The 27,911-nt window shown below is 36.3% G+C and overlaps 1 protein-coding gene across 1 annotated transcript; it reads right to left on the bottom strand.

The window, feature by feature from the left end:
- Positions 1 to 462: 462 nt before the first annotated feature.
- Positions 463 to 27,318, bottom strand: pex7 (peroxisomal biogenesis factor 7). The gene is made up of 10 exons (XM_084432360.1): positions 26,951 to 27,318; positions 26,811 to 26,868; positions 26,099 to 26,249; positions 25,932 to 26,009; positions 24,848 to 24,956; positions 17,758 to 17,864; positions 16,634 to 16,747; positions 14,198 to 14,253; positions 10,164 to 10,263; positions 463 to 1,361 (listed from the first exon to the last, which is right to left on the bottom strand). Exons 1-10 carry the CDS (start codon positions 27,054 to 27,056, stop codon positions 1,296 to 1,298), a joined length of 945 nt encoding a protein of 314 aa, XP_084288486.1. The 5' UTR covers positions 27,057 to 27,318; the 3' UTR covers positions 463 to 1,295.
- Between the last annotated feature and the right edge of the window lie 593 nt (positions 27,319 to 27,911).

The raw sequence follows: 27,911 nt of genomic DNA, 5'->3' as shown, positions 1-27,911 counted from the left end.
GAAGCAATATCTAAAGTCACAGTTTGAGCTTCAAAACTTTCTGTTTACTATTTCAAAGGCTTCATATCAGTTCTGGCGATTCAAGGTCATTTGGATAACGACAAGCCATTGGAAAATCCTTGACAGCCACTATACACCTTGGGATTATATTAATATATATTCTGAAAGTACACTGTCTTTTATTGTTGAAGCCCAAAACTCAATTGAAGAATAAAGGGGATTGGGCTTTTTCTGTTTTCAGCTCGAGGTTGTGGAATGCCTGACGTCAGATGCGTTTTCTCCATTGAAATATTTCAATCTCAAATGAAAACTTGTTTTCTCTGGATTTTAATTATTGATATTTGGAGCTTTTTTATTGTCATGTTTGATGTTTTCTTTTTTTAATATCAACTGTATCTTTATATAGTATATAGCCCTTTGGTCTGTAGTGTAGTTGTAAAAAAATATATTATGCATATTATTGCATGTAATTATGCATAATTTATAGTTATTAGTATGTAACATCTGTAACAAAGACAATGTCAAATAAAGTGTTACCCAAAATGTATACATGAATATGATACTCATTCAATACTACGGTATATACTGAAGTACCATAGTATTACTTGATAACATCGCGGTACCATGTTACCGCTACATTTCTTTTTTTCTTAACACTATATTACTGTTATACCTCTAAATGCTTGTATACTTGGCATTTCTATTCCTAAATTTTGCCCCAAGTAAAATATATCAAACAATATTCACTATGTGTCTCAAAATTTGATATGATATTCACCTATTTGTCTGCTGCAATCTAAACTGAACACAGTGCTGGAAGCAATAATAAAAATATTAATTAGATTTTTAACAAACCAGGCTCATCATTTGACTTGAGCATGATTCAATCTCATTTGATTGAGAATGAAAAATTGCATTGATTTATTAATATCAGTTTAACAAACTGGAAGCAATCCGGTAGGGAACAAAAATACGTACTACATAATTTACCAATGAGCTTTAGACAACAATAAGGCACTCACTGTTCAAGGTAAACTCACTTAGTTTGATTTTACACTTAAGAAACACATTACACTACTGAAAGCGAGCAGTTTTCACACTCAGGGACAGCACGAGATTCCCCGTCCTCTGTACTGCGCTCCCGATGCAATGATCCTGATCCGTCCCACGGGTTCTCCTTTAATAGCGTCATTAGGAAAACTGCAGTGAAATCTTGGCAAACTCTGCACCTGTGATTAAAACAGAGCCGTGACTCCCCCGTGCGCTGCGGACCCATCTTTCTGGTGCATCAACTCCTACTGGGCGGCCAGGCATGAAGGGGTGAAGACTTTTACAGTCTCATCCCAAGAGCAGTCCACAACCTGTACAAAAAAAAAAAAAGGGAAGTCACACAATTAGAACGGCATCCATGTAATGTAAAAAATCTGATATTTAGCTAAGGACATTAACTCTCTCCCAGCCAGCATTTAAAAAGAAAAGTTGCCAGCCACCATCAGCATTTTTGATTATTGTCACAAAATTTTCATGGACTAGGTATTTCATTGATTTGATTATAAGGTGTAATATAAAAGGTTAACATGCTTTAACGTTCAAAAAACACATTATTTTTCACATGCTGTACTATTGCAGCTCCTCTATTCCCAGTCTATCTGAAACGCACTGATTTCTACAATGCCCTTCCAAGGCTTCTAAAGCAATTGTATCACACAGTTAATAATAATGTCGTCGCTTTGACCGTCTCATTTAGAGCCTGAGTCGGATTCTAAAAATGCGGATGATCTATCGGAACCGACTTTGCAAGCACGACTTGAGCAGAACATCTGACAGTGATGAGTAGTCTTTTGTGTACTCTTCCAGGTTCAGGAAGATGTCCTCTGTAAAATGAACTGTGCACAAGCAAACATTTAGATTGAACTGCTCAGGAACATCTTTATTAATAAATCTGAACCTCTGAGGGCAAAAGCTGTTTTGGGCATTATGCTAATATTATGCTAATTTCATGAGAGCTCTGAAATTCTTTATCTTTTTCGATAAAAGTGCTTGAAAATAACATTGATAAATTATCACTGTAGCACAACAAACTTCACTAATATTACAAATGGACATCAGGGAGAGGGAGAGGTAGAGGTAGAGGGAGAGGGAGAGAGAGAGAGATTACTCAAGCAGTGCTGAGAGAGCACCCTTGATATTGAGAAACAAAGGGATTTCTATGCACATGCTGCTTTACTGAAATGCACAATAATGATGTTCAGCCAATGATTTGCTTGGAATGGTTTGTTTCTTTTGATTCTGCTTCAAAGACTTTTTAAAGCCTCTCCTTTTGAGCACGTAAGGAATACAAGTGCACAAAAAATTGCTACCGTACCATGTACAACTCAACAAAGAACCTCTGTTATGTTTTCCTTATTAAAAATCGTAATAGAAATATCAAGACAAATTTAGTAAGGGCAGTTTTTCAACTAAAATAATTCCCTGGACTAGAATAGAATTTAAGGAATAGAATAGAAGGCACAGTGTGTCCTAACACAATATGAAAGTGATATAGTGATGCCAAAGCAAAGTTCCGGTCCCTTTATTGCAGTCCTTTTCTCCGTGTCTCATTACTCCAGAGCGCTCCAGCAGAAAGCCTGTGTGACTCACCCATTGAGGGAAAAAAGTCCTTCATTAATTACTTAACTGCAAAATGCACAACAGAGACCGAGTGCCAGAGAGCAGCCCACAGTGCAGAAAAACCAAATGCAGAGAGTGAGGCGGAGCAGGCACGAGGAGTGAACGGGTGGTCAGCTGATAACACAACGCTCAATATAACTGGAGGCAAGTGAGCAAGAATGTGATTCGGAGCTCCGTTCTTCTCATCTGAGGAACAATATCTGAGCACAGAATACATGTCCTCTTTGGCAGAAACATTCTAGCTCCTTGTCAAAAGGTACAAAGTATGATGCATCACCTGCTGTGGGTGTAGATGAAGGTGGAGCGGGGCTTTTTCTCAAGAACCGCTCACAGTATAATTATACTTCACTTTGTTCAAAGGCAGATGTACAGATGTTCAGTGCGGAGAGCAAATCTGAGCAGAGGTGATCAATCAAACTGATATGAGTATAGTAACCATATTTTCAATGAGAATGTATGTTTTTAAGTCTAAGTATGTGCATAAACTTTTGATAGATTGATACGTCAGCTATTTGAAATAATTGAAATTGACCCTATAATCAGGCCTGGTTAGCCAGTAAAGGACACTGGTCGTGTTAAAAATGTATATGCGTGAGTATTTAACAATGGCTCAGACTGATTTGTGGGTTTGGATATTGGCCTTGACAGCACCTACGAGCAGCACGAGGTGTGTATGTGCGTGCGTTTGTGTGTACGGTTGGCAGAGAACAGGGAGGCTGCGGTAGAAAAAGCACTTCACAGTTCTTGCCCTCGTCTTGCAGGAACAACCCACACCACCTGCAGCCTGCCAACAGCTGCACTTATGCCCCACGCCGAACTAACAATAAGAGAGAACCCATACATACAGAATTTTCCAATCCTGCAATTTTGCTGACACACTGCGGCCCATTTTTTTGTGATTTCTCTAGTTGCGCGCTATTAGTGTAAGAGACTCATCACGTCTTGTAAGAAACTCACAAAATGGGCAAGACATCTAAGTGAGCTTAAAAGCTTCCCAAATTTGCATTCTGATTGACAGGAATCTCTACATTACCAAAATGAGATGTGAGGGTAATGGCAAAGCCATTATATCCTGAAAATAATGTAAATAACTTTCAGGATGCTTTGACAGCGCAAAAAGGAATCTTTAGGCCTTGAAACAGAAGCTCAAACCCGAGATGTGGATTGTGATAAATAAAAAAAAACGACAGAAATTAAGTGATCAAATAAAGTAAACTTTTATTTATTTAATAAAAAAAAAAAAATATATATATATATACAGCGGTATATATCCAGGTATTTCTGGTATTGATATGTTGACAAATGAAATATTGAAATGTCCGTTATTTAAAGATCTCCTTTCTATTTTATTCAAATTTTGTTTTGAAAATGGGCTCATTCCCTCTATGTGGTACAAGTCGATTATTAGTCCAATACCGAAATCTATAAAAAATGATCCCAGAGTACCAGCTTATTGAGTACAACATACAAATTATATACATCTATTCTTAATAACAGGCTCATGGCCTACCTGGAAGAAAATGATCGTTTAGTAGAGGAGCAGAACGGTTTCAGAAAGGCAAGAGCTTGTGTGGATCATGTATTTTCTATCACTACTGTAGTTAGAAATAGATTAATGCAAGACAAACCATCATTTGTTTGTTATATTGATTTTCAAAAAGCTTTTGACTCTGTAAACAGAGATTTATAATTTTATTGTCTTTCGGGAGAAGGGCTAGAGGGAAGGTTTTATTGGACCTTACAATCATTGTATAAAGATCCTCAAGCTTGTGTTAAAGTCAATGAGTACTATTCAGAGTGGTTCCCTACACCACAAGGGGTTAAACAGGGGGACTGTCTCTCCCCTACCCTGTTTGCCATATTTCTTAATAATTTGGCACAGGAAATAAAAGCTCTTGGATTGGGTATAAATTATGATGGGGATAACACACTAGATATATTACTTTATGCAGATGACATAATCTTGGTGGCGGAAAATGAAGAACATCTTCAGAAGATGTTAAAGTGTGCCGAAAAATGGTGTGGGAAGTGGAGACTTAGAGTTAACCATAGTAAAACCCAGATTATGCATTTTAGAAAATCTGGGCATAGAAGAAATAAGTTTCAGTTTTATTTTTGGGGTCACAAGTTGGATTATGTTGAACATTATAAATATCTGGGCTTTATTTTGGATGAGTATTTGAATTACAAGCATGGTATATGTATATTGGCTGAATCTGCTAGTAGAGCGCTTGGGGGTGTAATAGCAAAAACGAAACAGTTGGGAAACCTGGGATATGCTACCTATTCCAAATTATTCCAGGCCTGTGTTTGCCCTGTCATGGACTATATGGCAGGAATATGGGGCTCAAAAATAAATGTGAGAGGAGAGATGGTACAAAATAGAGCAATACGTTATTTCCTAGGAGTCCACAAATTTACCCCAATCTTAGCAATAACGGGTGACATGGGTTGGGAACCAAGTGAAGTAAGGTGGAAAGGTTGTATGATGGCTTTATGGAATAGATTGGTGAAAATGCCTGAGAACCGAGTTGCTAAGAAAATATTCAACTGGGATGTGTCTGTAAAGGGTGCATGGGCATGTGAAGTACAAGACATATTTACACAAATTGGAGCTCCTGACATTTTTCAAAATATAAACACAGCACATATACTTGCTGCAAAGGAAGTTTTATTAGATACACATAAAAGTAAATGGTCACAAGATATATTTCTTAAACCAAAATTAAGAACATATAGAATAATAAAGAGTTGTTTTGGAAATGAAAAATATGTATGTGCTCCCCTATCAAAAAAACAGAGATCATTGTGCGCTCAGCTCCGCTCTGGAGTTTTGCCCCTGCACCTGGAAACAGGACGTTACAGGGGAGTGCCAGAGGAAGAAAGAATCTGTGATTATTGTAATATTGATATAGAGAATGAGTTTCATTTTGTGTTTTACTGCCCTTTATACCATGAGATGCGACTGAAGCTGTTTAAAAAGTGTAAAACTACAGATTTGATGTGGTTGAATGAGGCGGATAGACTAAAGTGTTTTTTTGATTATAAGGTATTCGCCCTTGCTGATTATCTAAGCCTGGGCAAAGAGAACAAAAAGTACATTTAGGGGAAACACTAAATCTGTACTTCTTTTTTTTTTTTTTTACTTTTATGTACTTCTTTATTTATTTATTTATGCATGTGTTAACCTACTGTGAAGTATGTTACCATCTATAGGAAGTGAATGTTATAATTTGAAGTGGTTTGTGGTGTCTTATAATCCCGAAAGGGATGGGTCCTATTTGGACATGACACAATAATAAAATCCATTCATTCATTCATTCATTCATTCATTCATACAGCGGGTGAAATAAGTATTGAACACGTCACCATTTTCCTCAGTAAATATATTTCCAAAGGTGCTATTGACATGAAATTTTCACCAGATGTTGGTAACAACCCAAGTAATCCATACATACAAAGAAACCAAAACAAATGAGTTCAGAAATTAAGTTGTGTGTAATAACAGCTTTGCCTTTGTTGGTAATGACAGCTTCAAGACGCCTCCAGTATGGAGAAACTAGTCGCATGCATTGCACTGGTGTGATTTTGGCCCATTCTTCCACACAAACAGTCTTCAAATCTTGAAGGTTCCATGGGCCTCTTCTATGAATCTTGATCTTCAGTTCTTTCCATAGATTTCCAATGGGATTTTTAAGACAGGTGATTGGCTGGGCTATTTTAGCAGCTTTATTTTTATTTCCTTGGCTGTGTGTTTGGGATCATTGTCTTGCTGAAATGTCCACCCTTGTTTCATCTTCATCATCCTGGTAGATGGCAGCACATTTTTGTCAAGAATATCTTGGTAAATTTGCCCATTCATCCTTCCCTCAATTATGTGAAGTTTGCCAGTACCATTTGCTGAAAAGCACCCCTACACCATGATGTTCACTTCCCACCTCCAAACTTCACTGTTGGTATGGTGTTTTTAGGGTGATGTGCAGTGCCATTTCTCCTCCAAACATGGTGTGTATTATGGCATCCAAACTCTCATCTGACCACACTATTCTCCCAGTGGCTTTTCTAAATGTTGTGCAGCAAACTTTAAACAAGCTTCAACATGCTTTTTCTTCAGCAATGGAGTCTTGCATGGCGAGCGTGCATACAGGCCATGGCGGTGGAGTGCATTACTTACGGATTTCTTTGAGACAACAGTACCTGCTATCTGCAGGTCTTTTTGAAGCTCTCCACAAGTGGTCTTTGGCTCTTGGACAACTCTTCTGATTGTTCTTTTCACTCCTCTATCAGAAATCTTGCGAGGACCACTGGTCGAGGCAAATTTATGGTGAAATTATTGTCTTTCCACATCCGTATTATGGCCCCAACAGTGCTCACTGGAACATTCAGAAGCTTAGAATGGCGCCTATAACCAATGCCATCATTATGTTTTGCAACAATTAGGTTGCGAAGGTCTTGAGACCGCTCTTTGCTTTTACCCATCATGAGATGTGTCTTGTGTGACACCTTGGCAATGAGAGCTTTTTGTAGGCCATCATTTGGGACTGAACCAGCTGATATTAATTTGCACTGACAGGGGGCTGGATTGCTTTTTAATTATTGATAGTTTTCAGCTGTTGTCTTGGCTTTCCATGCCTTTTTGCACCTCCCTTTCTTCATGTGTTCAATACTTTTTTCCCTGTGTCATTTCACATTATTACACATAACTTAATTTCTGAACTTATTTGTTTTGGTTTCTTTGTATGTATGGATTACTTGGGTTGTTACCAACATCTGGTGAAAATTGCATGTCAATAGCACCTTTGGAAATATATTTACTGAGAAAAATGGTGACGTGTTCAATACTTATTTCACCCGCTGTATATATATATAAACCCACCAAACCCACAAATCAGTCTGAGCCATTGTTAAATACTCACGCATATACATTTTTAACACGACCAGTGTCCTTTACTGGCTAACCAGGCTAACATTATATATATATATATATATATATATATATATATATATATATATATATATATATAATGTTAAAAGAAGTCTCTTATGCCTTGGTGAAGGTTGCATTTATTTGATCAAAATACAGTAAAAACAATAACATTGTGAAATATTAAGATAACTGTTTTGTATTTTAATTGAATGTATTAATGTCATTTATTCCTGGGAATCATTACTCCAGTCTTTAGTGTCACATGATCTTTCAGAAATCATTCTAATATGCTGATTTTGTGCTCATTTATTATTATTACCATTGTTGGAAACTGTGATACATTTTTCACGATTCTTTGATGAACAGAAAGTTCAAAAGAACAGAATTTATTTGAATTAGAAATCTTTTGTAACATTATAAATGTCTTTGTCACCTTTGATTAACTTAAAGCTTCCTAGTGTAATAAAAGTATTCTTTTTTTCTCTTTTTTTTAAAGACAATTCTTACCCCAAACATTTGACAGAATACTCTAATCAACACAAAAATAAACTGAACACGCAAATATTAGGTGACACAGTGCATTTTCAGTTAGATATATAACAGCTTACTTTCCAGTACTGCATAAAATGAAATTACCTTGACTTATTTCTCTTGACTGCTTAAAATTAATTGAAAATCAATCAAACAAATCTAATGCATCATGCTCCATGTAAACAGATGGAAAGAAAGACCTTTATATTTACAGGCTTCAAAGAGGGTCTGAGGTGACTTATAGTTTGCAAGAGCTTCAATGTTAAATCTGAGAAAAATGTCACGGTGGAGCTGAGGAGAGGTTTGCTGCAGACATTTCGTGTCAGCTCAGTGATGGCTCATTGACTGCTCTGACTTTCATTCATCAGTGTGAGTGCTGACGTCAGACAGGACCAGATCCCCAGAGGACAGCGGCCCACATCTCAATGAGCTGAGTGCTCGGTTACTGTACGTGACCGATTCTATGTGCGAATGGCATAGAAACTCTCCGCGGATGAATGTTTTCCGCAATAGACAAGACATCTCAGTGGAAGTGAGGTCAACAGACCAGGCCGTACAGTGAGGGTTAATAAAATATTGATTTAAGTTTCTTAATTACTGGTCCATCAGAACAGATGTCATTTAATTGCAGGTTTCGCAAAAAAATCGAAAAAAATAATCATCAGAGATCACAGAAAGTTAGACTATGATATAGCCTAAAGATATTGTTCAGCATTAAAATATATGATATATAACTTATATTTTATGTGTTTGCTCTGAAATGGCAAAAAATGCAGAAAAACAGTAATATTGTGAAATATTATTACAATTTAACTCTTCTCTATTTTTTTTATATTTTAAACATACTTTTTTTTGTCACAAAAGATCACAGAAAGCAAGACTATAGTTTTAAACAAGCAGATCTCAATATTGTTCAGCCTTTTGATTTATTTATGTAATTTATGTATTTGCTCTGAAATGGCTATTTTTTTTTTATTTGATCAGAAGTACTATACATTTTAAACTAACACCCACTGGAGATTCAAGTAGATTTTTTGTATAAAAAAAAAAAAAAAAATTGATATACAGTACCAGTCAAAAGTTTGGAAACATTACTATTTTTAATGTTTTTGAAAGAAGTCTCTTATGCTCATCAAGCCTGCAGTTATAAAAAAAAAACAAAAAAAAACGTAATATTATGAAATATTATTACAATTTAAAATAATGGTTCTCTTTTTTAATATATTTTAAAATGTAATTTATTTTTGTGATGCAAAGCTGAATTTTCATCAGCAAGTACTCCAGTCTTTGGTGTCTTATGATCCTTCAGAAATCATTCTAATATGATGATTTGATACTTTGTTATTATCAATGATGGAAACAGTTGTGCTGTTTAATATATTTTTTTGGAAAAAACAGCATTTATTCAAAATAAAAACATTTCTAACAATATAAATCGTTACCATCACCTTTTATCAATTTAACGCATCCTTGTTGAATTAAAGTACTAATTTCTTTAAAAAAATAGTTATTGTTCCCAAACTTTTGAACGGTAGTGTATAGATGTGTATATATAATATATTAGTTCAACAACTAAATGAACACGCGGACAAATTATATTTCACTTTCATTGATATTTACCAATATAACAATATTTGTACATTTTACAATTTGCTATTATAGTCAGCAATATTCATAGATCATTGTAATAGATGTGATGACAAGTTATGAAATAATTTTTTGATCACTTAAAATGCACATACATTTTTTGCACAATTTTTTTTTACGCGGCATTTTTTTGTATTACAATGTGCCATTTTTGGACTACTTAAGCTTACAGTCAAAGGGTGCTCGGAGCCTTTTTGCTGGTTTACTGAACTTTCTCCTAATATTAATTTCCTTTTTGCCACTTATTGAAAGGAGAGCATGGGAGGATACGTCTGGATTAGGTGGAATGAAATGGATTTGAACCCAGGTTGCCTACAGTACATGAGCACTATAGTGAAGACTGAAGTCAATAAGTGTTGCCCACAGTAGTGTGTTTTGGTGAGTTTACCTGGTTGGGGATGTGCAGGTTGAAATCCAGGCCACACACGAACTCTGAGTGGTGCTCCAGTGTCTCCAGCAGTGGCTGGTTCTTGGAGTAGTCCCAGAATCTGTGGACGCAGAGCAGCAGAAGGCAATCATGCTAATTGAACGGCCGTTTGTCTTTTCTGAAAGCCCTGACGCAGCCCTGGCTCACCAGGCCCCGACTGATCCATTCAGCAAATGTAATTAAATCACCTCTCTGGAAAAAACCTCCCTGTCTAAAAGAAAACATTAGGCAGGCATTAATACTAACATTGCCATAGAGCAGAAGTGAAGGATATTATTTATAAGCACAGATTTTCACCCACAGTCAGTGCAGAAAAATGCAGATGACCAAATCCAAATTAAATACAACTACACAGAGCTGCACAATTAATCGTTAAAAGATCGCAATCTCGATTCAAACACCCAAGCATTGATTCGGCTAGATGTCTATTAAACCTTTGAGAGATACGATCACAGCGAACATCCAAATCTGCATTGGGGCTGCCTGCCGTTGTCAGGTATAAAATAGCCACACAGTATCATTATTTCTGTGTAACAATAATTCAAATGATCACAGAGGTGCTGGGATAAAAGTTTATAGTATGTTTATGGTAGCGTTCAGTATAGATTAAATCACCTTTTGAAAGTAACTCAATGCTTCAAATAAAGATAGCATCAATTACATTGTTACACCAGTAGGTGGCAACATGTAAATATGTATTTGTCATTGTCATTCAAGAGATTTGTTCAAAAAACACTGATTCATCCAGTAATGAAACAAGTGTAGTCTGTATGAGTGAGTCATTGAATCATTAATTCAAACTGATTCAAATTAACTAAATATTTTTTATATAGACTGCAGTAATTAATTTTTTTTCAGAACCTCTGGTAATTTACATGTTATTTAGTTTTAGATGTCTATTCAGGATCAAGGGAAAATCGTAACCTCTTATTTTGTTTATTTTATAGTTTGATATTCAGAACACTGATATCTGTCGTACGTACTTCATTTAAAGCAATGCATCAACCTTAACAAACTGCTGTCATTGAAAGAAAGAAAAAAGCAGAGAACAATACAGCGAAACCAATATTCCAGTCTAATTAGTTGTTAAATAACCCCGTATTAGCAACTGCCATCATAGCAACTCAGAAAAGCCAGCTGTCATGTATGAAAGAGGACACCTTATCTCCCATAAACGAAACCTGACAGATCTAAAAGAGACTGGGTTAAGTAAACAGCTAGGTGTGTGTGGCAGCAGGTGGCTCACATGTTCTTTTAAACACAAACCCTTCAAAAAGGCTTTGTATTTAAATAAACACACTTTTCTCTTTAATGCAAGGGAACAAAAAAGATTCACGTTGTTCTATTCCTCCTGCGGAAATGACTTCTGGTAATTACCTCACGGTCGGTATCATCACAGTTTACTCTGAATGTAAAACTAATTAAATGACACCTTGGTCAAGTATGAGTGCCTTTCCTATTCAAATAGCAAATTTCCTGTAATCATTAGAATTGATTTCTATGAAAGCAAAACCACAAATACCAGTTCTAAAGCAAATTAGCTATTTATCTTAAATGAATTGAGAAAATGACAACAAAAATATAAAATTTTCAATACAAAATCTTTTAATTTAGGTACAGTAATACTCATATAGCTCCTTATGCAATTTCACACTGACTACAATTTTATGGAAAATCTGATCATAAATGAGATGTATTGCAACAAATATTCGATTTTTACAACAAATATATAAATTGTGCTCCACTGCAAAGGACAAGAGATGCGAGCGCAATGGTCAAACACTTCTGTCTAGCGTGTGTTTATATAAAGAAACAATAGAAAAGTAGTGCAGCAGAATGGAAAAACGCGTTCTGTGTGAGCCGGCCCCAACTCAAATAGCCACTTGTTACAACTGAGGTCTGCAGAAGAGCATCTCTGAACACACAACACATCAAATCTTGAAGCAGAAGCGCTACAGCACACCAGTGCCACTCCTGTCAGATGAGAACAGGAAACTGAGGCAACAATTCACACAGGCTCACCAAAATTGGACAATAGAAGATTGGAAAAACGTTGCCTGGTCTGATGAGTCTCGATTTCTGCTGCAACATTCAGATGGTAGGGTCAGAATTTGGCGTAAATAACATAATAGCATGGATCCATCCATTCCTCCCTGCTGGTGGTTTAATTTTGTGGGGGATATTTTCTTGGCACACTTTGGGCCCCTTAGTACCAATTGAGCAGCCTACCTGGGTATTGATGCTAATCATGTCCATCCCAGAATGTACCCATCTTCTGATGGCTACTTCCATCAGGATAAAGCACAAAGCTCAAATTAGCACATTGCTGGTGAGTTCACTACACTCAAATGGGCTCCAGAGTCACCAGATCTCAATCCAGTAGAGCACCTTTGGGTTGTGCTGGAACGGGAGATTCACATCATGAATGTGTAGCCGTCAAATCTGTAGATTTGCAAATATATATATAGATAGATGTTAATTGAATTTTAGCATACAGACTCTCCCCACCACACACATAAGCATACATTTATTACCATTATATCAGCTTTTTGGATGCATGAATAATTTAATACAGGTTTCTTTTCTTTTGTTTTTACTAGGGAACTGGGTGGTATAAAAAGGTTTAGATAATCGTACTACACAAATTCGCAGTGTTTATTTACAGATTGGACGGCACATTTAGCCTCCAGGCTTAGATAAACAATGTTTGAACAATAAGGTGACTAGCATCGATGGAAGGAAAATCAAACTCACCTCTAATAAGACCACTGCTCGATGTGCAAGTCAATTCTCATTTTAAAAGCTTGTCAGCCCAGATAAAGTGCTCTCTGCAATCTTTCTCTAACAGCCACGGCAAAGATCAGTTGTCACTTTTTAGGGACAACAACCATCCATCCCTCTATCAATTATGGGGCTCTCACAACAGAACAGGGGGACTAACTAAGGAATGGAATTTTCAAAACAAGTTAAGCTTTAGTGACAGGCTGTCAATTACCTCAGTCACATGTCCCTTAAATTTTTAAAAAATACAAAAAAATTTTTTGTTAAAGCACTTAATTTTTCTTCAAAAAAGTGTTATCTAAATTATGTAGTAGAGCTTCATTGAACCTGGAACATTACTAGATGTCTGGCAGGAGCATAAAGGCATACAAATCATGAAATGCAATGTCAGTCTTCTGTTAACTATAGTATTATAATTAGTATGTTCTTCAAAGGCCTAAAAATATCTATCAGACTTTATCACAATTACCGGTATATTTGTATAAAACTAATTTGTGGTTCCTTTATCAAATTACAGCGACTAGGCAGCCAGCAATCTTGGAAATAATGAAACCAAAAATTGGCTTTTGCTTTACAACAGTGATTTCTGCTGATACGTCCTTGACAGTCCTATAAAGATCATTCTCCCTGTGCAAAAATGCAATAATCTCCACGCTCAATAAAAACACAACCATGCACTAACAGAATAAACCCACTGCAAAAGGAAATAAAACAGTCTACCCTGAAATGAAATCAATGGCTTTTACAACCCCGTTTGATGGCAAAGGGATCAGTTCTTCTCCAACCGTGCCAGCAATGCAGACTTCACCATTCATCCAAAGGCCACTAGGAAAGATCATCTGTCCTCAACATGGACGAGTAGATTTGAATAGTTAATGGAAAACTGTGGAAAGGTTCTTTAGAAATCTTACTGTGTTTTTGATAAAAAAAAATAAAAAAAAGTGCTCAGTGTAAGATTGTAAACATGTAATTTCTTTGTGAAGGAAGGAAACTCTCACAGGAAAGAGACAGAACAATAACATATCCAAAAATTTACTCATTGTGGCTGAGTTTAATTCATCCAATCAAACAACAGTTAGGTCCAGTCCTCCAATTCGCTAGGACAATTTTGCACTAGATTTATAGAACTGTATATAAAAAAGTAGCAAACATGCTGTTGTGTTGATCATCAGAAGAACAGAACAGATGCATCTGTGGTCAAACATTTGGCTTACCTGACTGTGAAGTCATATGAGCAGGATGCGAGGACGGTCTTGTAAAATGGGCAGAACTAGACAGGATGGACAAATGAAAGAAGAATTAATATACAGTGGCTGCTGGACAAAAAATAAATAAATCAATTGATGTGCATGCTGATATCTTTATCAATGAACACTGCGTTAAAATGTACTATTTACACCAAAGCTGAATGTGGCCCAAATCTTGTCATCATTTGGTAGATATTAACAACAAAATAACAACAAAAAACACTCTTAAACACTTTAATATTTGTTCAGTTTTCAGAGTATGCATTAAGTGTCATGGTCATGCTTAGTTTCTGTCTTGTTTAGGTTTCAGTCAACAGGTGGGTCTCAATCAGCCCTCCAGTTCAGTAATCAGGGCACTGATCAGGGAGCCGGCCATTTTAAGGGCTGTCTCATCATGTGCACTGAAACGTTCGGACAAAAGGACCTCTCTGGAAATTACCATTTGAGCTAGCCCTCGTGCACTATCGAGACGAAAAGTCTCACCTCCGAGTCATCCTAATCTACATTCTTTCCCCCTTCTCTCACCCCCTCTCTCTCATGCTCAGATCATCTGAATTCACCCAAGAAAATGTATAGTTTAATGTGAATGATTAACATTGAGTATTATACATACTTAGTATCATTTGAAATGTCTCATTGCGACTGGTACAAATGTCTCATTTCCAAATAAGTAAAACAAAAGGTAATAAGGTTTTTAGAGACAACTGGCACACAAAGGAAGGTGGTCTCCTGGCAAATGGTCACACACCCACAAAAGGTGTAACCTCTGAATGCAAATTTCTTTTGTTAGTACATGTTTCCATGTGAAAGAGGTCTGTCTATATAATGGAATGTAGCAAAGGGTTCGGGGCCTTTTTGTAACTCAAGTTGGCCCATGATGCTAAGAGTAACTCTTACTTAAGAGTAAACTCTTAGCATCATGTATCTTAATATTGGGTCGGGGCCTTTCTGTACTTCAGATTAGCCCGTGAGGCTGAGAGCGCCCAAAACTCTAAGCCTCATGTATTTCTTATTGTTGGGTTTGCACCTCTTCTCATTTTCCTGAGTATTTGATGTTTTGTATCAATTATCTTTGAATTGATTATGAAATTGGCATGATACATTTACCTGACATAATAAATTCTTACATTTGATTATTCTAACTGACTTTGGCATTATTTGCATTAAAGAGTTAAAAAGAATAGTCAAACATTCGCTCACATTTAATGATGCACAGATATCATTAAAACCTTTTCATTTATGGAGTCAGATGAAATAACGAGAGAATACATATTCAAATGTATTGCATTTAATCAAAAAATACTTTGCCTCGAGAAAAGACTGTAACACGTAAAGACCTTCCGCGCTGGTCGGATGCCGGACTTTGGGCCGATCGAGCACGAGCTTACAGAGTCATCAGTGTCCCAATGTGTAGTGAGCCACGGTCCTTACTGTCCTTGCTAGCAAGCTAAAATTATTTGATCAACTTAGGTCTTGGAGATCTTATATCTATAGTCACATCACAACTATTGTCATTACCCTACAGGAAGAGTTTTTTGATAATCTGCAGAACAGTAAATGTGAAAGACAAGGAATGAACCTCTTAATCACTGATACAGTATAAGATGACATAATAATAATATAAAAAGTGTTCATTTAAAAGCTATTTGATATCATTATATTCAGCAACACACAATCTCATGCTTCACAGCCCTCCTCTATTCCCAGTGTAATAGCAAAGCTCTGTGTTCGTAGCTCCTTATTTCACACATTTCAACATTACCTGAAAGCTGAGAGCAAAACCATTCACTTGAAACAGCCTGTGATTTCACCCTGACCCAGCTGGAGTGGGTTTTATTCCCACAGTTCATTTGAAGATACAAGGATCCTCAAGGGGCATAAAATCAGATGGAAGGACTATTTGTACTGTATGTTTTGTTCACAGGTTTTGCAGCAGGCTGGTCAGGTGCAAAGTGCACTGAACTCTTTAATCGACATAATTGCTGACTGTTTGGACACTCACGCGCTCACATTTTCTCCAAATCAATTACACAGATCCCTAAAGATAATCTGTTTATATACGGAAATCCATAGCTGTCACATACAGTACAGAAATACGCTTTGAGTTTCACACAGACAGAAGCTGCTGCAAGCCTCCTTAATGTTCAACAGACTTGTTAAGTTAATTTAAGTCAAAGCAATGACCAAACTAATGTTACACTGAACGCAGATGTAGTAAGATTCTTCACCCTTTATCCAGCGGAATATTTCAAACTGTTTTGAGATGTTACTCTATGGCCCCCTTTACACAAAGTTTGCATGACCCTTGAAATCACATGATTCAAGACACTCTTTCTGGAAGAAATTAAGACCAGCTTTTGAACTAAAATACTAAAAATTAGTTGGCCATCCAACTAAAAATACCTTTACTCTGCGGATGGCGTAAGAATGGCCCATCATTTGAGCTAGAGGATTTCGGATGTTCCGTAAGTCCCACACTCGGAGACTGCAGTCCACGGCTCCAGTGACCAGAACATTCTAAGAACAGAATAGAAATGAGAGAAAATATAATTTCAGATCTTGTTACATAATTGAAAGATAATATGAATGGAATTAAACACATTTAATTTATACAGCATACTAGGTTTTTTTATAAATAGTATGTGCAGTACACAGTATGCTACATTTTGGTCACATGACTCCACTACATTACATGCTTAATTCAGTCAGTGGTATCTAGCAAAATACACAAGCTTGGAGTCACTAAGATTTTTTTAAGATATCAATACTTATTCATTTATTACAGCAAGGGAACATTAAATTAATCAAAAGTGAGAGTAAAGGCATTCAATGTTACAAAGAAGTTGTATTTCAAATAAATGCTGTTCCTTTGAGCTTTCTATTCATCAAAAAATCCTGAAAAAAAGGTTTCCACAAACAATTAGATAGATTTCAACACTGATAATAATAATGAGTATTGTTTCCTAAGCACCAAATGAGCATATTAGAATGATTTCTGAAGGATCATGTGACACTGAAGTGTCATGTGACCACATGAATAAATTTAAGGTAAAAACTTATTAAAATAGAAATATTTCACAATATTACAGTTTTTCAAATAAATGCAGCCTTGGTAAGCATAAAAGACTTCTTTTAAGAAATAACAAAATCTTAGCCACCCCAAACTTTTAAACATTAGTTTACGTTAATACTTTAAATTATTTAAATACTGTTTAATGTGCCATTTGTCTGATGATTTCCTCAAAAAGTATATAACTTTTTCTGGAAACAGAACATACTATGTGCAGTAATATACTGTATATTCTGAAAATTGAAGAAATAGCAGTACAACATTTTGAACATACCTCATTCCTGAACCAATGCATAGGAAAATATTCATATGACATTATGTCTATCTTCCATAAGTGCTCTGAAACACTTCGGTACAACTACACTTAAATATATATAGTATCATAAACTGTGTTTTGAAACTCAAATCCCATTTGTGCCCACAGACAGTCAATGAACCGAATAGAGGAAATGCTCACCTGGTCGTATTTGCACCAATCACAGCTGAGGGCTTCAGCCCTGTGTGCAGGAATGGCCAGCCGGCAGGATCCCGCTTTCACATCCCAAACTCGCAGTGTCCCATCCCCTGTAGCAACAGAGATGAACATCAATTCTCAAGCGTCCGACCTTTAAATCTTATAAAAAGCCACAAAATTTCTCATATAATTTCCCAGTTTGCGATCTCAGCAGAATCCCCTGAACCATAACATTCATTTCAAGGGCCACTTGCACTCAGCGTGAATGAACCCAGGGCAAGGGCGCAGAGGGAAATGTCACAGGCCAGTCCTATGTATGCTGCACTGGCCACAGATTTCTAAAGGGAATTTATCTTGTCATATCTCTTTTTACGCCTCTTGAAGCACAGAATTTCTATTCTGAAGTAAGCAGTAAATGTTCCAATCATTCACTTTTTAAGTATAAATGTAGTACTAACAGCCTGGTGAAAAATGTTCATATGATCACTAAAACCACAGGTCCTACTTTGAATAACCTAGGATGTTCCAAAAATACATAAATAACTATATATCATGCAGATTAAAGCACCATATTAAAGCATATCTGGAAAGCTCACAGACAATAATGAATATTTAAAGTTGGGATGAAACTGAAGTTGCGATGGTCTTTTCTTCCATATTGTTCTATCCAAGAGAAAGCTATTTTGATTAAAGATTAGGGCACATGAATTAAAAAGAAAATGATATGCACATAAAAGTCATTTATAATAAATACTGCAATATTCAATAAAGAATAAGAATTGTCAGTTTGGATTTTGTGGTGACCATTTAAAAGTCTGCTAAGGAAAGAATCTCTATTATTATTGCGCATAAAATTTTGGTATGCATCTCATTTTGTACCATTTGCAGCACAAATATGAATGATACCTCAAATAGCAACACGCTTGGTATCACACAAACCAAGTCTGGAGTAAATATGTTCAAAACATACGTCTCAATCCTAAGTACGGCATCAAAATACATCGCATTTATTGACGATCCAATAGATCGCCGTTTAAATTAATAGCCTTACTCTAGTTAATTACATCTCAGGAGACTTATGCCAATGACTATTGTAACCCCTATTGATTTGATGATCTGCAACCGATGGAATAAATAAAAGTCACTCTGAAGTGCGACCCGTAGGGAGTTCCTGCCTGAGCTGCGCAGTCACAATAAATTAAGCCTATCCCATAAACACTTTAAAGTACTCTAGGAAGATTTAAACAGAGTGGTGTTTTTGTATCACGATATACTGCAACATGGTTCCATTTTCCATTTTAACATTGTAGCATCAGGAAAAAGGGTCAGAGAATCTAAAATATGGGAATATGATTTTTACCAAACTTTGCTATGTCTATTGCCTACATCATCTATTTTTAAAGATATTTTTCAAATGCTTTTTATGTATAGATTTTATGATTTTACCTTAGTCACAGATGCAGGCTTTGATTTTAAAATATGAAAAGCCACCATAAAAATCTTACATTTTTTAAATTATGAAACTGTTAACAAAGATTAAACCTGTTTTCAGCAAATATTGTGTGAAAATAATGTATTCAAATCCTCAACTAAGATCTTTAAATCACAATGCCCCACCACTCCAGCTCCAAAAGCTGATGAGAATATGTCAGAAACCATCACAAACAGGGCCTCAATGTGTAGGAGGCAGCTTGCAGATGGAAATAAAAATTGTTTCAAGGTTTTGAGGAAAATTAATTACATCAATATTTCAATGAGCTCAAGTTTAACAATAACTTTGATATGTGGTCTGCTTTAGGCACTTCTATTTGAATCATAGCGGAACAGATCTCCTACTGAGATTGTTGGCATGCAAGCGTTTTGCATTAAAGATTTCATTGGCATCCCCGTCAGAGAAGCCAGGGCTCCTGCTATCACTGCATTGAGTGGGAGGTGCTGAAATTGTCTCTTCAAAGCAGAGCGGCACTTGTAGGCCCTGTTGAATACATTATCAGGTGACATAACAAAATAGGAAATTAAGATTAAATGAACATTAAAAGTAAGATTTAGACTACTATATACACACAATTCGATATAAGCAATATGTACATACACTCACCTAAAGGATTATTAGGAACACCTGTTCAATTTCACATTAATGCAATTATCTAATCAACCAATCACATGGCAGTTGCTTCAATGCATTTAGGGGTGTGGTCCTGGTCAAGACAATCTCCTGAACTCCAAACTGAATGTCAGAATGGGAAAGAAAGGTGATTTAAGCTATTTTGAGCGTGGCATGGTTGTTGGTGCCAGACGGGCCGGTCTGAGTATTTCACAATCTGCTCAGTTACTGGGATTTTCACGCACAACCATTTCTAGGGTTTACAAAGAATGGTGTGAAAAGGGAAAAACATCCAGTATGCGGCAGTCCTGTGGGCGAAAATGCCTTGTTGATGCTAGAGGTCAGAGGAGAATGGGCCGACTGATTCAAGCTAATAGAAGAGCAACTTTGACTGAAATAACCACTCGTAACAACCGAGGTATGCAGCAAAGCATTTGTGAAGCCACAACACGCACAACCTTGAGGCGGATGGCCTACATCAGCAGAAGACCCCACCGGGTACCACTCATCTCCACTACAAATGGGAAAAAGAGGCTACAATTTGCACGAGCTCACCAAAATTGGACAGTTGAAGACTGGAAAAATGTTGCCTGGTCTGATGAGTCTCGATTTCTGTTGAGACATTCAGATGGTAGAGTCAGAATTTGGTGTAAACAGAATGAGAACATGGATCCATCATGCCTTGTTACCACTGTGCAGGCTGGTGGTGGTGGTGTAATGGTGTGGGGGATGTTTTCTTGGCACACTTTAGGCCCCTTAGTGCCAATTGGGCATCGTTTAAATGCCACGGCCTTCCTGAGCATTGTTTCTGACCATGTCCATCCCTTTATGACCACCATGTACCCATCCTCTGATGGCTACTTCCAGCAGGATAATGCACCATGTCACAAAGCTCGAATCATTTCAAATTGGTTTCTTGAACATGACAATGAGTTCACTGTACTAAAATGGCCCCCACAGTCACCAGATCTCAACCCAATAGAGCATCTTTGGGATGTGGTGGAACGGGAGTTCAACTGCAAGATGCTATCCTATCAATATGGGCCAACATTTCTAAAGAATGCTTTCAGCACCTTGTTGAATCAATACCACGTAGAATTAAGGCAGTTCTGAAGGCGAAAGGGGGTCAAACACAGTATTAGTATGGTGTTCCTAATAATCCTTTAGGTGAGTGTATATTATTACAATCTAAAAGAACTGTTTTCAATTTGAATACATTGTAAAATGTAATTTATTCCCATGACGACAAAGCTGAATTTTCAGCATCATTAGCCACATGAAATCCTCCAGAAATCATTCTAATATGCAGATTTGCTGCAGAAACATTTATTTTTATTATCAATGTTGAAAAAAGTTGTGCTGCTTAATAATTTTGTGGAAATCGTGGTACAATTTTTTGAATTAAATCTTTTGTAACGTAATAAATGCCTTTACTATCACTTTTGATCAATTATATAATGTGTCCTTGCTAAATAAAATGATTAACTGACTGACCCCAAATCTCATTTAATAAAATGTATTTAATATATATATATAATTGATTTAGACCCTAATATGAAATATCATAAGATTAAGAGAGAATTTTATTATTGATATTTATTTAAATATTCATACAATGAAATATGTCAACATTATATCACACAGCATGATTTAGCACATTCTGTGTATTTTTTGTCTCACCAAAGACGTGAATGCTATGGAGTCATGTGGAGGTACTGACGTCAATGTCCATGCAAAGACTGGTCACACCAAATACCAAAATACCAATTTGGCATTTGCATACTGAAGAGACATAAGGAATGTAACTTTCTGCAAGCCTGATGTTTATACATAAACTCTTTCAGAGTCACAACCGGCCCTCTTAAATCTGTGCATGAAAGCTGGGGAAAGTTGCCACATACATGGAAAGTGAAAACCTGATGTTGGCTTTATGTTATCTGCTTACATAAGTGGTTTCTGTGCTGAGAAAAGCCAGATATATAACTTAAACATCTTTGCTGAGGCGGCATTTAATGGGAACCGCTTCTCACATGATCACATTCGGCATTAGGTACTGGGATTTAGTATTGATTTTCAGACACATCTCATTACACACATGGTGTCAACATTTAATAGCAAAAGAAAAGGGTCCTCCATCAGCACAGGAGTGTGATATTGGGCTTCATGTGTGTATGTGCAATGAATTCAGGGCCAGTTTTTAATGTCTGATGCACAATAAAGGGTGCTTAACTCCTCGTCACCGTTCATGCATAAAATGCATTATAAAGGGATGCATATCTCCATTGGTGCTCCACAGAATAAAGAAATTAAGGTTTGCAACGACAAGAGGGTGAGTAAATGATGGCACAATTTTCATTTCTAGATGAACTATTCGTTTTAGACACAGACTCTGAGATCACATCAGCAGTGAGTGGGTGCTGAAGGCCCAATGTGCTGCTGATAAGATCACAACAGAGCCGTTTGAGCTAATGAACCCTGTGCTCTGATGGCAAAGCCTGCAGGTTTAGAGCTGCAATGTGGTCATCAGCCCCTGATACATCTGAAAAAAAATGTGTGCTCATGAGACCCTTGTGAGTCTTCTTACACACACATACAGATCACTGTGAAGAGTACAAGCAAAAAATATCCAATATTACGCAATCATGATTATGCAGATCTCTACTATGAATGAATGTAATGTACTTTTTTCCCAGAACAAAATGTATCAAAACTAGGGTTATTCAGTCGATTAGAAATTTTATTCTACATCAAAAAGCAGATTACTAATTCATATTAAATCCCCCAAAAAAAGAAAAAAAGAAGAAGCACATATTAATATTTTTTTGTTGAGAAAACAGAGTAAGGGAATTTAGATACATGTTAGAGGGCATGGCTAAAGGGATAGTTCACCCAAAAATGAAAGTTCTGTCATCATTTACTCACACTCAAGTTGTTCTAAACATGCATGAATTTCTTTCTTCTGTTGAACATAAAGGAAAACATTTTAAAAGAATGTCGGTAACCAAACAGTAGGAGAGAACTTCGTTCAAGGTTTAGAACAACTTGAGGGGGAGTAAATGATTCATCATTTTTTTGGGTGAACTATCCCTTTAACTACATTTACTTTGGGCTATTTTCCTCATAATTAATTGAACTAAATTAAATTAAAATTAAAAAAGCGAGCTGAAGAGGATGATGAAAGCTCGCTGCTGACCTCATGGGGTGAATGATGGTACTGAATGATGAGGTGAATCATTTGCCTACTAGATATAATTAAATAACACAAGCTCAGTCTGCACCTCAATTTGTTTTATCTGTTAATATTGAGGAGAATGAGATTTTGAAATGGTGCTACATGTGTCAAAACACAAACTGTATTTCCTTATTTATTGTAACTTATAAGTTGCTCTCTAGTGTATAATTTGCCTGTGATGCAATTTTAATGAGCCAAACATTACAGCAAAATCAAACCTTGGCATATACAGAAACAAGCAATTTACTAACAGTTTGGTTTTAGGCATTTTACGACAGGGTTGTCATAGGTATTAGGGGTATAATATTATAGGTTATAATAACTAAAATACTTGAAATAAAATAAATGTTAACTGATCAAATAAAATAGACAAACATTAGATAGACAACATTATCATTTAGTTTAATTTGATGTACTAAAATAACTAAAACGTGTGGGAGTTTAAAAACTTTTAAACCATCTTAGTTTACCCAAACCATCTGTGGGAGTTTTAAGCATTTTTCCATCTTAAAAATATATCTAAATTACGCCATATGCCTCATTGACAAATGCGGAACAATTAGTTCATGCGTTCATGACCTCAAGGCTAGATTATTGTAAGTAATGCTCTACTGGGTGGTTGCCCTGAACGCTTAATAAACAAACTAGACTTCTATAATTCAATGTTAGGCTGCATAGATTAGGTCAGCCGGAACCGGAAACACTTCCCATAAATCCTGATGTACTCGTTACATCATAAGTGACTAATTTTTGTGTTTTTGTTTATCCCGAGGTTTTCCCGCAGCCTGCCGGATCCAGGCCGTATCTAGATCTGATGAAGGACCTTCGCCTGGACCCGATGTCAACGCAGTGCTGAAGTGCCAACTAGTCTCTCCCTATGGAGGATCCCTTTACAACTCTACAGATAAAGCGTTGTCGGGAAAATTCGTTTCGCGTACCTACCCCGAAGTGACAAAATAAAATAAAATTCTGTATCAAACTTTATAAGGAAAGACCAGTACTTTGTTTAGGCTTGGTTTGTAGGGAATTACAAACCTGCACACATATATTCAAACCTCGGGATAACTATAGAACCAATTCTTAATGCGCATGTGAACGCCATCAGCGTTTATCACAGGTTCGCGTTTAAAGTCTGTGTAGAGAGAATGGTGTCGTCTTAGCGGCCCCTAATTTAATAACAAATGATCGCTGCGACGGAAGCGAATCAATCAAAACTAACTTTAGCTGGAAAATATCTTTATTAAACAAAACAATCTCTGTTACCTTAAATTATACGTTTGTCTCTGTAAAGCTGCTTTGAAACAATCTACATTGTTAAAAGCGCAAATCTGATAAAAAAACGAAAAAATAATAATAATAAGAAAAAAATATGGACACATAAAAAAACTAATAAATTTCAAATACACAAAAATGACCAAAATAAAAATGGGCAATATACATATATATATATATATATATATAAAAAAATCTAATTATTAATAAAACTAGTTTCTTAATGATAGTAAAATAACACTGTTTCAAGATCCCATCCCTCAAAATATAATTAGCAAAAAGACCCTTGAACTGGTAGCCTGTCCTGATAGTAAAATACACAGCATATTTCCCCAAAAATGTAATCTACAAACTTGCATATGCATGTCTGATCACCCCTAGATTATATAGTATTTCTAGTCTGCATCCCAACACAGCAATTTTCCGAAGGAAAGCAGCAATCCTTCCAAGCTTCATGGGAGAACAGATACAGCTCATTATCCTACCTGAGGCTGAAGCAAAGCATGCTGGGATATAAGGAGACCAGATGGTGCTGTATATGACACCCTCATGACCCTGCAGGGAGCTCACTAACTGACATCGCTCCGGATCCCACTGTGTGGAAAACAGGACAACCACGTAACATCATTAGCAGTATGTTTGATCGCCAATGCACATGAAAGAATGTTTTCATCTTTCTTTTAAAGGTTAAACAAATCTGTTTAATTTGGTATCCCAACAATGCATGAGCATATGGTTAGTTGCATTTATTATTTGTATTTAGCATTGTTTAGTTCGGCATGAAACGGAAGTTGCGATTGTCTTTTCTTCCCTTTTGTGATGTATATCTGAGTGAAACGGCTTCTCGAACAAGAAATAACTGTCGGACAGGACTTCATTTTGTCCATTGGAAATTGTTGTGGTTTGCTATTGCTGTGACAGGTTGTTCTGCCCTCACACCGAAAAACACGTAATCAGAGAAGAAAAGAGATGTTATGAAAGCTTGTTTCCGCCACAGAATAAAAGTATAAAAAGTTGACTTTTTATCTCACATTTCTAACTTTTTTTCCTCGCATAAAAAGTGGTGGAAACAAGCTTCCATAAGATGTTGCTGCAAGAGGGAGGGAAGTTATTATGATTAATTGTTATACTAATTATAATAATAGTAATTATTATGATTGTATTTTGTTTTTAAATAATAATTTATAATACACATTGCATTAACTGCATTTATTTCAAATAAATGTAAATTGAATTTAATGTTCTTTGAGGTCCACTGCTATAGGCTAGGCTATTTGCTATTTTCTAACCCGTTTTGACCCTCTCTTTGAAACATTCCCCGCTACATGTGTGGAATGGTTTTGATAACACAGTTATAGTTATAGTTGTAGTTGACAGGATAACTTGCGGTGTTTCATGTAAATTTGTGGCACTGCCATTCTTATATTCATTGTTCATCATTTCAGTAAAGTGAGTGCATATCAAACAATCTGTAACAGACAAAGCAATAGTGACACATGGTAAAAACATTACTGACACACACTTGTGTGTTTTGACATTACTGTCAACCGGACATAAAACTCCACTTACCACTTTAGCCGTGTGATCCCAAGATCCTGATACCACCAGGTTCTCTCCCTGTGTCTGACTCCAGTCTACTGAATACACCTGTAAGGCCAGATGTTTTGCAGGTCTAGAGGTTATGAAGTGCAGGAAGCTTTAACATGCTGTTTTGGAAGTTAAAAGTGTGAACTGACCTCTTGTGTGTGCCCTTTCAGCACCTGCAGAAGACCTTGCGGGTTGGCCGTGTCCCAGATCTGCAAAGATCCATCACCTCCTGCCGTCACCAGCACATGTTCATTGTTCTCGCTCCACGTCACATCGAAGAGGCCGTTATTCCAGTCAAAACTGCCCATGAGACAAAAAGATACTAAACGATCAGTCACATCACTGACTCCACTTGTCCTCATATCACTGCAAGATTACACGGATTTACAATGGCCTCAAAAACGTATGAATGTCAATGCATTCAAAAAAAAAAAGTGTTATCTGCAAAGAAATGATTCTAGATGTTTAATGAATAATTACAAATAATAATAATAATGATGATAATAATAATACATTATATTTTTCTCAAAGAAAACAGAACCCATTTCCAGGTCCAGTACGATTTTGTTGCTTTGGAAAATTACTTTCATGACAATTATGAAAACTTCCCCAATATTATAAAATTCTTAATGCAAAAATATATATATATACATTTGTAAATACAGTTTTTATTGTATATCATAATAATATTTGTGGGATGATTTTCATTACCGTAAAGCAACATAATTTCACAAAAAACAATAACAAATAAATACATAAACTAAACAGTAGACTACTGTTTGTTTCTTTTGGTTTTGGTGATCTATGACACACACATATTTGCAGATGCTCTATTTAATTCCCTAAAAGAAAGCAAATTACCTCCTCACAAGTGAAACATCTGCTTCTCTCTGCTCCAGCACAAGAAGTGTCCCACATCCTAAAAGACACAAAAGAGGTTTCCATTGGCATTTACGTCAATATCATCTAACCATGGTCATGGTCATGCAAACTAATATTACCTGCTATGCCATAATACTGAGAGGAAGCACAGGCGACAGTAGAAGCGACAAAAGGTGAAACCTCCACCGCATATCCATGACGTCCTGGAGATTTAAACGACTTCATACTCTCTAATAACTAACGTTATATAATACAGAAATAACAGCGCCTAGGTCATTGTACTATTGACTCTAAAGTCCATCAAATATGTAATAATAACTTCTTTTATTTGAGGTAAAACGCCAAGCACTTGTCAATAAGTTCGATAAATTCCCAACAATTAATACAACAGTAGATTAAGAAATGAATGCATTTGCCAGGTACACTCAAATGTAGCGCAAAACATGTGTGTACCCAAGTACCAGATGTTTACTTCCGTGTTTTGACTGCGTAAAGAACGCAAAGCTGTGATTGGTCGGGTGAGGATGACGCCATCTCGGTCATTAGTTAAGTAGTTATGATTGTTTACATTAATATGCTATTTTTCAAAATTCTTTCAATGTGGTTTTCTAAAATGAAAACTTGATCAGAAAATATTTAAAAAATACCATTCGCACGTATTTGCAAAAAACGAGTGACTGAATTTAGAACAAGTTGCAGCTTAAAATGATCTCGCACCAGATGGCAGCATTGCTCTGGTAAGATCACTTTTTTTTTTTTTTTTTTTTTGCCTTTTCAGGTTTCACACAAAAAACATTTTGTTGTAGTGCTATCATTAATGTAGTGTCACTACTAATGACACTTAATTTAGTTTTATGATAATAATTATGGCACTATGATATATTCCATAGGACTAAATGAGGCAGTATTTTATGTATTATGTATAGTATTTCGAGGTATGTCAAATAATTTAAGTAATATTTTACAGTACGTGCACTTACCTAAGAAAGTACTGGTTAATATAAGGTAACCATGGCCATGGGTTAAGTTTAGGTTTAGGGGTAGGTTCAGGGTTAGGACACACACACACACACACACACA

This window comes from Rutilus rutilus, assembly GCF_951802725.1.
Source record: "Rutilus rutilus genome assembly, chromosome: 15".
Taxonomy (NCBI): Eukaryota; Metazoa; Chordata; class Actinopteri; order Cypriniformes; family Leuciscidae; genus Rutilus; species Rutilus rutilus.
This window is presented reverse-complemented; position numbering and strand designations above follow the sequence as displayed.